This window comes from Wasmannia auropunctata, unplaced genomic scaffold (assembly GCF_000956235.1).
Source record: "Wasmannia auropunctata unplaced genomic scaffold, wasmannia.A_1.0 LD334213.1, whole genome shotgun sequence".
Lineage (NCBI taxonomy): Eukaryota > Metazoa > Arthropoda > Insecta > Hymenoptera > Formicidae > Wasmannia > Wasmannia auropunctata.
In genome coordinates, this window is record NW_012028677.1 from 206279 (window position 1) to 218922 (window position 12644).

The following is a 12644-nucleotide window of genomic DNA, read 5'->3' on the forward strand; positions in this document are numbered from 1 at the left end:
TAGATATCATCTTAAAATTATAGAAATTAAAATTATAAAATTACATAACATAATATATTATATAATTATAAAATATAATATATTAATTATAAATATATTATATTATATTATATTATTATATATATTATATTATAAAATATAATATATTATATAATTATATCTTAAAATGACGATCAAAGATGGAAAGAGAAGGCGCGTGAAGTATTGAAAAAATACTGCTTTATCATTTTTTTTTTTTTCGGTGGAAATGCAACGGTAACATATACTTTATTCGATACTTTATATTATATACACATGACGCGTAAACATCGACACTCATGTCGGAAATAATGTTATACCTTTTATTTAAATAAAAATAAGTCCGGATGCGCGCGGCGTAGCCCGACGGTCTTAATCATCGGGGGGATCGATCGACCATGCACAATCATCCTCTCCGACAGCATTCTCCGCGTGTCTCTTCTCTTACATTCGGAGAAACGCGTGATTCATCGGGCCAACGCACATCCGAAAAATGCCCTTTTTTTCCGTACGTATTAAGTGCGTGTTAAATTTGATTCACACTCAGGTCGACTGTCGGAGTTAGAAATATTTTCGGCCGTCGACCGTTACGGTCACTAAGCCTGAATCCTATTATTTAAGACCGGTTTCGAAACAATGAGAAGCTACAATGCACAATGTCACTTAGAAAAAATCCAGAAGTAAAACGGTGTGTCTAAAGTATCGTCGTTATCACGCCAAGACGCCACCGAGTCTTTAATTACGGACGACGCGAAATGAAATCGATTTAATTTAGGTAATACAGAGGTATCCTGCGGGATATTGCCATGAAATCAATGCTTATTTTGCATTGTACTATACATACATGCATATACGTAAAAAAAAAGAAAATTAAAAGAGAAATATAAGAGAATAAGAGGATCATCGTAGAACGTGATTTATTATCCGCGATTGTCTTTTTTTTTAATCTGGATTCTAAAGGTTTTTTTATGTGTATTAAAATATAGAACAAGGAGAAAATAACATGCAAATGCTGCGACAGAGCGTTAATTAAAATAACAATAGTAGAACAGCGAGAGAAAAACGCGAAGAAAAATGATAATTATGCCCCTCTGTAATTAAGACATGTGTCCTTGTCAAAATCTCTATCTAAACAATAACTCATACGCGCGGTCGCGCTTGCATTCAAGATATACATGCAGCGCGACGCACGCGCTAATAGCATAACAATGACAAAAATTTCCATATGTTCTCTCGTACGGGGACGAGAAATCAGGTACGTGCGGTCGGTTTCTTATTATTTCTTTTTTTTTTCTTTTTTTTCCTTTTACGTGACCGATCCTGTTAAGATCGCAATTAATGCAATCGATCGGCGAGCACCTAGAACAACTACGGCGTCTATTTTTTACATGGCGACGGCAAATTCGTGGTCGGTGTGGGTGTAGGACTGCTGCTGCAGGATCTGCTCTGCGTACGTTGAGGTTCGACGCTCAGGAAGGTCCTGTCGGAGGTCGGTGGCGCGGAGACGATTTCCGGCTCCACTGGGCTCGGACATCGTCTCTGACTGCAGTTGGACGTTGTGCTTCTCGACAGCGTCTGCAGCGGTATCCGATAGATCCTTATCGGCTTCCAGTCGCCTTGACTGTCTGCGAAAGGAAGATGCCCCCCCGAGATTCGGGGTGGGTTGACCTCAATACGTTTGTCATGGCATTCGGAGATAGCGATCGGATCGATGAGGATTTCGGGTCTTATAACGGGGGCAAGGGAATGACGTATACAAAGACCGCACGTACTTTGGACGCTCGATCGAGAAGAGGACGAAGACTGCGGTGGGCTGGAAGGCATTTCCTCCTTCTCGAGGGGCTTCGAGTCCAAGCGGATTCGCTCGCATTTGCCTGGAAGAAATTCCGGCGCCGTGGTCGCGAAGAAGATGTCCCGCTTCGAGGTGATCAGGTTGAGATTGGGCATGGAGATCGTGTGTACCAGGTTGCCGTTTATTATCAATCGAATCTCCATCGTGTCATTAGTGAAGGCGATCACGTATGGAAAGGCACAGGCTGCTCACAAACAAATGCAATGTCTGTCAAGGAAGACGTCTATACACGCTGTTTAAGTAATTGAAAATTAATAAGGGATTAACTCTGCCGTTTTATCTTACAGCGTTATATTATGATTATATACTGTACGATATATAATTTGCGTGTTGTAAGTAATGTTAAATTGTCTCACCTACGGCTGTCGGCATCGAATTCCAATTAAAATCGAATTCGGTTGGCGCAGCGTTCTCTTCTACCAGCTTTTGAAAGTGACATGTATCTAAGGGAAGAAAAGTTGAATATCGATAGGCATTTGTGTATTATAGATTGTTAACTCTCTAATTGAAACATCAGAAAGATAATTAACACTAGAACTATCAAAGCCGTCAAAATGGCTGGTTTGTATTTTTTTTAAATCTATGACATCTATTCTATGACATCTATGACATTAAATCTATACATCTTTTGAGATTTTCTACGATTTTTATTCCAACATGTAAAGATTAAATCGATCAATTTACTTTTTTTCATATCTTTTCCTAAAATACAAGAAAAAAAATGTACTTATTACAGCCGATCTAATTGATAATAGTTTTGTTAATTTAATGACAGTATTAATAATAAAACAAATACATCATGCTCTTGCTCTAATAAAATATTGTTTCATTAATACTATTATTGAATGAGCAAGATTATTTTCAATTAGATCGGCTAATGCTGTGATACATCTTTTTTTTTTCGTGTGTTTTTGGGAAAAGATATGAAAAGGAGATTAAATTAATCAATTTAATTTTTTACATATTGCAATAAAAATCAATGGAAAATCAAAAGATGCATCATAAATTTAATAAAAAAATACTATTGTTTAGCTAATGTTAACACAATATAATTTTTTCCATGTATATATACATGTGGTATATTTAAGTAGTAGGAATAGACATATATAATTATCGATAATTATAGTATTAAAAATAGATATTCTCTGAAATCTCTTGATGTACTTCTTGTATATAAACAAGACGAATTATGAATTAGCTCTTGTGAGTTTGAGAGATCGATATCTCGGATTAAGGAATAAAACGCGACCTACTGTTGTAACAAAGTAATAATTCCGGCTCCTCGTCCTCGCGAAGATCCAACGCCGCCACCAAGTGTGACTTAGGCGTCGCTTCTATGTGGATTATCTTCGAAGAGCCGGTAGCCGAGATCAATTCGAAGTGATGACGGGCGCCGCAGCAGAGCGTCCACTCGTTCGCCGGATCGACGCTCTCGATCATCGTCACTAACGAGGGTGTCTCGCTCGCGGTGAATTCCTTCAGTAGTAGAAAACCGTCGATGGTGTCGGTGTCGGCGGACGAGCACCAGATGGTCCAGGCTGCGTTGTGCTTCCACTGAAGGATCGTGAGTTTGCGACCGACGACCACGCACTGTTTCGCGCCACAATCACATTATTTATCTCGCAGTATAAATTTAAAATAATAATGGTAGAACAGAAAGAAAAGCAGGAGAGACACGTTTAAGTGTCTCGCGCGGAAGTAAATAAACTTGATAAGTCGCGTTGTCAGATTTTTTCTTTTCCGCCAACTGCCCGACTCGTCATGCTTTCTTACCATGCGCAAATGCGATCCCCCGGGTCTCGTGATGCTGTACAAGTTACATCCCCGCGTACGCCGCAGCTTCCTCTCCTTGATATGCGCTCGGCTCCGAACGGCCGGGGCGCGAACGCGCAACCGCGCTCGCGGACGTCCCACCGACTGAAACCTGGCGGTGGCACGTGTGAAATTATCGCACTCGTCGGCGTCGTCCTCGTCGCAATCGTCATCGTCATTGTCCTCGGCGTCCTCGTCGTCGTCCTCCTCCTCCTTCTCCCGGTCGTCGTTCTCGCGATCGTTGAACAGCTCGGCGCATCTCACGGACGGGTCGCTCTCGAACTCTCGCAGCCGGAAAACGTAGACGCTGCTCTCCTTGCCTTTGTCGCCGGCGCGAAACAGGAGTATGCCGTGCTGCTCGACCACGTCGAGCTGCTTGATCTGCACCGACTCGTCGAAGAGCAATCTGTGCGAAACCCCGTCTGAAAAGAGAATCGAAAGGAGATCAGTAAACGTGTCGGAATTTACGTGAATTTAGAACTTGAAGTTTGAAAATTGTTGAAATTTATTTGAAAAACTCTCGTAACATTTCCGATAGTATAGCTTTTGTTTGTTGCGATAATTCGTACAATTTGGTTCTTCGATAAATTACTAACTGCCGCTTTTCGTGTACACTACACTTTCGTCGTTGTCTGATGCAACAATCGAGTCCTTTGATTATCCATTCAATCGCGCGAGAAAATTGTGTCTCGTTAGATCTCGGGCAATCAGGTTCCGAGATAATTTACGTTTCGTGAATTACCTTCGATGAGAAACGTCCCGTTCTCCGAAGCGAGGATCAGCCTGTTTTCCAGCCAGACATCGCCGCAGACGACCTCGTGGGGAAAGTCGGGGTAGATGCATCTCGGTTCCCATGGTCTGGGCTTCAAAGGGCCGACGGTGGCGAGAGAGGTGGGTGCGAGGCCACGCATGATAGCTTCCAATTTTAAGGCTTGTCCGACTCGCACCATCTCGACGGCGCGCGTCTCTTCGCGCCGTCGACCCGGTGCCTCCACGACGTCCGAGAGTGCTCGGCGATTTAGCATGCTCTGTTACAAAATCGAATCGATCTTTTTTTAACACATTACCCTTTTTGCTTTGTTTATTTAACATTATTCCTTCTTAGGAAAGAATTTTCTATAGGAAATTTTTAGAGGAAAGATAGCGTTTAAATAAATTACATACATTAATATTATATTTAATATTATTTTTAAAAGACTAAATATTGATATTATATGTATAATAATATCAATATTATTGCGTTATATACGTTTTATCATAGTGATTGTAAGTAAAAATTAATGGAATGTGGAGGAAAAACAAGCGAGAATAAGTGGCTCCGATGTTAAGTAGCTTACGTTGCTCTTGCTGTCTTGCGAATGCTCTTGATACATGTCTCGCAACAGGGCGTCGAGAGTTCTTTCCCTTTTCCTGGAGAATGTCGGCGTGTCAAATGTAGCTTTCTCGCCATTGATCAACTTAACAAGGAGAAATTCCCGGAGATTATACGGGTCCTCGAAAACCGGCGGGCACGGAAGGCTCGGACCGAACAGGGGTACGTTCTCGTCGCAATAAATAGCGACCCGCCAACCCTTACCGTTTGCCTCGGTCGTCACCACGGCGAACACGTCTAAGTAATAAGAGACGAATTGATATCCAGCTAATGATCTTTTATTTTATTTTATATAGCTCTATGTAGCTTCATATAATGTGGTTAAATAATTTTTATACAATTACATTAGCAATTTTTTTTATTCTATTCTACTCTTTTTGATCAGTTTGTGATTAATAATTAACAAGGAACAATAAAAATTATGGATAAAATAATTTTAATGGCAATTTCTGAAACTATATTTGCACTGTAATTGGAGGTATAACATAATGGAGGTAAATCGAGTGCACGATACTATAGCACGTACGTTATAACGTACGTACTGAAGTTTAAAGGAACGCGAACAAAATATGTAGGCGTAAAAAGGAAAAAAAGGAAGATATAAGAAGAATGAGAATCACTGCGTTATATGGTATTTTAACTCTCTGTGCTCTTTATGTAAACAACAATAGGCGAAGCTCAGTTTGAAATATTGTTCGTATGACCTTATCGTGGTATTTTTCTTAACTTACGGGTAAACTGGCTTCTTATGCAGTTCGGATTGAAAGTATCCACGGCTGATGGATCGTCCGTGTAAATGATGTTAACGATATCGTTGCCAATGTGTCTTTTCCTTTCGAGCTGCTGCGGATTGTCCTTCGAATACGGTAGCATCGTGCTAACGTGATACATAACTTCGTGACCTGCATAAACCGTGTAATAACTTTCCTTGCCCGTCATATCCCCTGAAAAACGACGGAACATACGAGTAGAATCGCGGAGGTATAAAGAAGAGATTTTCTCTGGGTTAGTACGGGTTTATTCGTAACATGACTGTTGCACACGGAAAGCCAAGAAGCCTACGAAAAATAATTGAAAGAAAGGCTTGTTCAATCGGCAATGTTATTTATCGACATTTCAATATATATTTTTATGTATGTGTATTATTACAGTTACATTCGTAAAAAATATGTAGTATAATATATGAAAAGTAATCAAACGAATTCGTTAGTCGCGGAAAAATTGGAGAAAGGGCAGTAAAAAAAATTTTCAAATCCCGCCAGTGTAACAAATCTGAAGAGGCGAATGACGATTGCAGGCCTTTTCTGATTGCAGATCTCGAGTTTGCATTGCCAATATTCCGTGTCATCAGCGTACCTTTCACATCCAAGCCGCCCCTATATTTGTCCCAACCTTTGAGCCGTATCCTCTCACCTAGGATCTCCAGGAAGCTCTCGAAGCCCGGGCTACCTCTCTCTGCGAGCAATGAGAAACGTTTCCTCAGGGATCGATAATGCTATCTATTGTCACTTAATTTCCCATCCCCACTTTATAGACTTGTCTTTTGTTTTCGCCGACACTTCCGACGCGGGGCTTACCGTTAGACAACATCTCGTCGTCGGTGGTCTGTCCCTCCCTCGCGTAGATTACGCCAAACTTGAAGTTCACCGAGCCTTCCTGTTCCTCCAGCAGTAATAGATCCTGCGAAGGATCATTGAATTAATCCGTACCTCCTTTATGACGCCACATCCCCGAGCGTGAAACGGTCATGAGACCCATTGTAAACGTACCTTTTGCAGCTCGGGCGTGAAGACTTCTCGCGGCGCCTTGTCGAGTTTCTCCAGACTGAAGAAATTGCTGAAACGTCAATAAATAATAGATTACTCGTATTCTTCACGGTTCATGGACATAGAGATAGTTACCTGAGAATTTGTCTGATAGTCATGGTTTTGTTCGCCGAATACGGCAATGATATTTTCTGCGCGCCCTACACAAAACATTTCTCAATTTATTATCATTGCCTTTACATTCACGATTCATAATTTTATTCTTGGAAGTACGCAAGTCTACCAAGAAGTATGTTACAATAAAAGCGGCCTGAGTTACGTAAAATCTAATATCTTATCTATTCATCTTATATTCATGTGCAAAGGAACTGGATATTACAAAGATATATATAAATAGATATCGATTTTAACATCAGCAAATTGCAATAAGTATTTTGTCTATAAAAAATATCTATAAAAAATAATTTGACGTAAAGGAATTTCCCGCAATGCTGACATGGGTAAAAAGAAAAAAAGGGAATAGAAAAAAAAACGAGAAAGAAAGGAAAAGTTATGGTAACATAAATAATTTCATAAATTTGTCTCTAGAGGGATCTTTCTTCCCCCTTCCCCTACTAAATAATGCATGATAGCTACTCACAGTTCGCCTCCATAGAATAACTCTGTAGTGTGGTACGCATTGATCACCGACTTCGCTCGTGACTACCGAGAGGAAGAGAGGATTTCTCTCCTGATCAGAAGCGATATAATTTTGATGCACTGTGCATAAATAAAATTAATCAATATTCTTTTTATTTTGTATAATCCTTGAATGTATTAAATCGTCTATCGTAAGTAACTTTTGTAACTCTTGCATCTACGAGTCATTACAAAAAAAAATACGAAATATAGTATTCTATGCATAAATTTTCATTAGAAGCAAAAATGATTAACTCGGTCGAGCGAATAAAGAACGTAAATCGATTTACATAAATGGGAACGCTGATGGAATTTTCCATCATATTTCCGCGACATTACACACGAAAAGAAAACACGATTTGAGAAATTAGGGTGTCCGTGAATAGTGGACAGAGATATTTTAAGCAAAATAATACATTAACAATAAGTAGAAATAAGCCTGTTCGGTCGAAGTGAGTGCCTAATAATAATATTTTTGCGTAAATTTGCATACATTTTCTAATTCGTGCAAACTGCGCGCCAATTATTTGCCGGTGAAGCCTTGAAACGCAGTACTGAACATTTATTATAATTATTCTAATTGCGACGGTATAATCGCTATGTTACAGGTAAGCCCAACGTTCAACTTACGTTTGCCCAAGAAGTACTTAAAGTACCAACGCGTTTGGTACTCCGGATTTTCTAATATCGGCGTACTCGGCGAGCCAAACATCTGTCAACGTAAAAATCGTTCATCGTTACAAACATAATCCGTGGTAGAAAGTGGGATGCACGATGAAAGGCGAGAAACGAGGTAAGAACGAGCAATTACGCGAAACGGGACGAATCTCGAGTGGTTAGAAGAAAGAAGTTGATCGTTTCATCATTAAGCGAACGCTCCCTCACCTCTTCCTTTTCCCCGGGAGAGTCTCCGTTCTCCACTCGAAATCTTCTGCCATTGTCGGCGCCGTCCTGTTCGATCTGCGGCAGCTAGAAAGACAGTTTCGAGCGTCGCGATTAGCGAGCGCATATAGCATATAGAATGTCGGCGCGAATGTCAACATGCTCCAGTTTCGAATTTGCGAATCGTAATCCGAAGGCCTCGAGTCGCGCGCGATTGAAAGTAGAAACGCAAAAACCTAAAATCGGATTCGGACCTTAAAATCTTTTCGTGTAGACGTTATAAATGATCTGTGATTTTGAGAATTCGATTTTATTTTCACTGAACTGAACATAATCAAATTCTATTGAAAAATATTTATTCTTTCTTTTTCTCTTTTTCTCTCTCTTTCTCTCTCTGTCGTCCATGAACCAATTCTAAAAAAATTTAGATGCTTTCCATCTGTGATTGAAAGTATCGGCGTCGTGAAGGAATTGAAAGTAGACCGAACAAAACGTATGTTTCTAAAGAAACGGAAAAGTTGGAAAATTAAATATAAAATTCAAATCCTTTGAGAGAGAGAAAACACAATTCCACGAGACTATTTATTGAAAATACAAAGTGGTATACTCTTCACCCACAGATTTATTAAATATGTGCATTATATTTTCGATTGAAATTCTATTTGATATAGGATTTCTAATTATTTCAAGCAATAATTTTTCTCTTTTCTATTTTCTGGTAAAATTGTGTCGCGTCTGAACATAAATTGCGACGTTGTATATTAACAAGCGAGCCAAGCACACAGCCCGGGTGCAGCTTCGGCGAACTATGCGATAAGCAAATCAATAGATAAACAGCAAGATAGAGGGAAACAATATAATCAGCTTACCGCGGACGTGTCGCAAATTATCATAGGGCGCTCGTTCGTTTTATCGCAGTGATTAGCGTTTACCTTGCGCAAGTACTTGCGCACATACGGCTAAGACCCTTGTGTGACAAGTAGAGCGAGGCTCTTACCTAGATATATACATATGTATCTACTTTCATTGTTTCCTTACCATTTCGACACTGCCGTAACATCGTCTCGACAGAACGCCTCGCCTCGCTATCGCGTCCGTGGTGGATCTGAAACACGGTTATTTTTCATGATTTTAGATGTAACCCGAGCTTGCCGCGAGGATGTAATTTTATCTCGGGAGATTTTTCACTAGACGCTTAATTAAAATTTACCGGATCGTGTTCGTCAAAGCTGTGCGCTACGTAAACCACGTTTGATTTGATTTTTTTACGCAATATTTTTTTCTTTTAACGAAATGATCCGCACTATACAGAAACAAATGATCTCACTCGGCGCGTAAACGTTTTTTATAGCTTCTTTTACTACATGTGTATACGCATTCTTATGGAATCGTTCACACCAGGAAAGGCACGCCTCGTCCGCCGCGGTGAACGGCATTCTCGGCCGAGAACACGTACGTTTTTCTATCAGCCTCACCGCGCCCTTCCGCGATGCTTCTAACGCGTCGTTGGCTATTTGAAAATTATGTGGATTAAAAAAAAACTTCCTATAGAAATGTTGCTCGAATTGTCAACCTGAAAATTAATCCCGCGTTGCGAATCGATTTCTGTGCTCATCGTAAAATGTCTCCACAATCTCGCCTTTAATTTTAATGACAGAGATCAATTCTTTGACCAATTTGAACTTCATCTTCTTTTAAGTAAAATTATTATGACATAAATAAACGTCCTCATTTGAAATCAAGCGATTTTTCTAGAGGTTTAAATTACAATTGAATTACCGAGATGTTTAATATTGGTTTAATATTAAATGTTCAGAGAAACGGCAATAAAAGGATAATATACTTCCTAGAATTTTTCCTAAAAAAACGAGAGAATTTATTACATTGAGCAAATAATGTATCGTTAAAACTGAAAGCGACGGTTGTGGGACCGCGTTTCTCGGTATTCTCTCTCGCACGGAAGATTAAACGGTAAAATGCCATCGGCAGGATAATTATCATTGATTCACTAAATGTATCCCGATCAAATACAATCATCCCCCGGCGAGCGAATCGCATCTATCTCGTAGTGTGAACGTAATATACGATGGCATCCCCCTTCATTCGCCAACTCAATCCCTCTCGCGCTTCTCATTTTTCACGACATGAATATCTAGGTTAACGAGAAGCTACGTCGAGGTCGAATTGGCCGGGTAATCGGGAGAGGCCGTTACATGAAAGTATGAAAGAGACAAAGAGGAACGGTTACTATTCAAGATTCGGGGATTCGCATATGGGTCGCGGGTTTCGCAACAGCGTTGCCCGTTAGATCGTTTCAGCGACATGGTTTTATTGGTTTCCGAGTGAAGCAAATGAGAGAAAGGTCAAGCAACAAGTAGCAAATTACTCTTTTTTTTTTTTTTTCAATAAAAGGCAATAAAAAAAGTCAGCGGAGTAAATTGGTACGAGTTCACGCGGCAAATAGGAAGATAAGTCGAACGGTCGAGAGAATAACGAGTTACACGCGGCCTTCTCGAAGAAGAAGGTAAATGGGAACATCGAGAAGCCGAGTCAGCAACTCGTTAAACTCGACTCGCAATTTTCGGCTTCGCGTTAACATCGCCCGCATTTAGAGCCAACGTACACATGACTGGCGCGTCGATGTAGCTGCCTAAGTTGCGAGGACGGCAGGATCGCCGCCACGCACACCGATCTGGATCTGTTCCTGCGTATCATCTCCTGAACGGTCGAACTAGGTCGCAACGATTCCTCCTCGCTGTCGCTGGTCGTGCAGGCCGAGCTGGCGACCTCGCCGCTCTCGTGGCGTTTCACTCTGCGCGACTTACTTTTCTCCGCGGTGCCCGCGCTCGTCGAGGATGACGAGGCCGAGGCACCCGTCGCCGGGTGCGCTGATGACGCGGTTGACGACGAGGCAGTCCCGAAGGAGACACCCCGCAGTCGCGAAACGAGTTTGATATCCAAGCACAGCATTTTCTCCCAGTTTTTCTTTTTTTCGCGACGCGACGTCTCTTACGTATTATGTACAATTTAACAGTATGACTGTGCACAACTATACGCCGGTATTTTATTTATCACATAGAGCATGCGCCACTAGGAGACCGGCTTGGTATGTGTTCCCATTTAGTAGGTAGCATCATCATCATCATCATAATGTCGTTGAACAGCCGGCGATGACGACGAGTGTCGGCACCCGCATCGCTGTTGCGGCTTGTGCAAGCCAAATTGCGGCACGGAATTGCCGCACGTCGCAAACGTCGGCGAGGGTCGATCGGTCGGTTGGAACTACAGGTGTCGTGAAATTGTTTGATGAATCTCGATTACGTGGCGACGTGGCTCGAGTTGTTTTTGGATACTGTTACGCTACCGCCGGTAGCTGATGCTTTATATTCCGCAGTGTAGCTGGGGAATATCAATTACAAAGAACGTCTCTCGCGCCGTGTGGTAATTTGAATTCTCTGTCTCTATCTCTTGACGTCCCGGTCGATTGCCGAAGTAGATATTGAGCGATGTCGAATAGGAGATCACCGATATACACAGAGCGGTACAAATGAAATGTGATCTAACGTGTCTTCTGTGTACGTTTATGCGCCACTTCGGCAGTCCTTTAAATACTTCGGGATAACGTAACACTGGATACACACGCACTTATTGTCTGTTACGATAAATGATACACGTCACAACTTGCAGATAGTTGTCACACCTGTGGAAATAATTATATGTCACTGGAAATAATTATATGTACGTTGCGATACCGAAGTCAAATATAGATGATGACTGCAGCAAGTGACAAAGTATGCTTTCAAAAGCATAATAGTTTTTAAAGTAAAGTTTTCGGAAGACTATTTTTTTTTTATTCTAATTTTGAACGAAATAGCGCTTTCGTAAAAATATATACTTCTTAATTATTATTTTATTGTTATTCTTCATACTCTAATGAGTAATTTTTATTTATTAATTCAAAGTTTCTTAATTAAACTTTATTTATTTTAATTAGTTATGAAACGGTGTAAATTAATATAATTTTAATTTAACCCAATATTAATCTAATACTTAAACACGAAAAAAATCAATTAATTAATAACACTATCCAATTTTGTGCGCTATTGACGCACAAAAGAATTAAGAATTTTTTCATATTGAGAGACAATTGTTTTTATATTTTTGATATTTTTGAAAGACGTTACATAAGAGCGTTAATAAAAGACTAATAATCACATGTATTTTCGTCGGAATAAAGAAACAGACGAAATAGCAACGGAAAATT

General features: G+C 40.4%; 1 protein-coding gene across 3 annotated transcripts in view; it reads right to left on the reverse strand.

The window, feature by feature from the left end:
- Positions 1-226: 226 nt before the first annotated feature.
- LOC105459070 (GTPase-activating Rap/Ran-GAP domain-like protein 3) overlaps positions 227-12644 on the reverse strand; it is a 29433-nt gene continuing 17015 nt past the window's right edge. For 2 of the 3 annotated variants that reach the window (XM_011704759.1, XM_011704758.1), the window contains exons 2-18: positions 11004-12080; positions 9419-9485; positions 8384-8467; positions 8129-8210; positions 7461-7579; positions 6956-7020; positions 6824-6890; positions 6632-6734; positions 6411-6509; positions 5786-5998; positions 5020-5291; positions 4425-4710; positions 3644-4104; positions 3124-3460; positions 2227-2313; positions 1791-2054; positions 227-1643 (exon numbers count right to left, since the gene is read on the reverse strand). In XM_011704759.1, coding sequence (XP_011703061.1) covers positions 1396-1643; positions 1791-2054; positions 2227-2313; positions 3124-3460; positions 3644-4104; positions 4425-4710; positions 5020-5291; positions 5786-5998; positions 6411-6509; positions 6632-6734; positions 6824-6890; positions 6956-7020; positions 7461-7579; positions 8129-8210; positions 8384-8467; positions 9419-9485; positions 11004-11350 — 3201 coding nt within the window. In that variant the 5' untranslated portion in view covers positions 11351-12080 and the 3' untranslated portion in view covers positions 227-1395. The remainder of the gene's footprint in view (positions 1644-1790; positions 2055-2226; positions 2314-3123; positions 3461-3643; positions 4105-4424; positions 4711-5019; positions 5292-5785; positions 5999-6410; positions 6510-6631; positions 6735-6823; positions 6891-6955; positions 7021-7460; positions 7580-8128; positions 8211-8383; positions 8468-9418; positions 9486-11003; positions 12081-12644) is intronic. The other variant, XM_011704760.1, reaches the window with a different exon arrangement.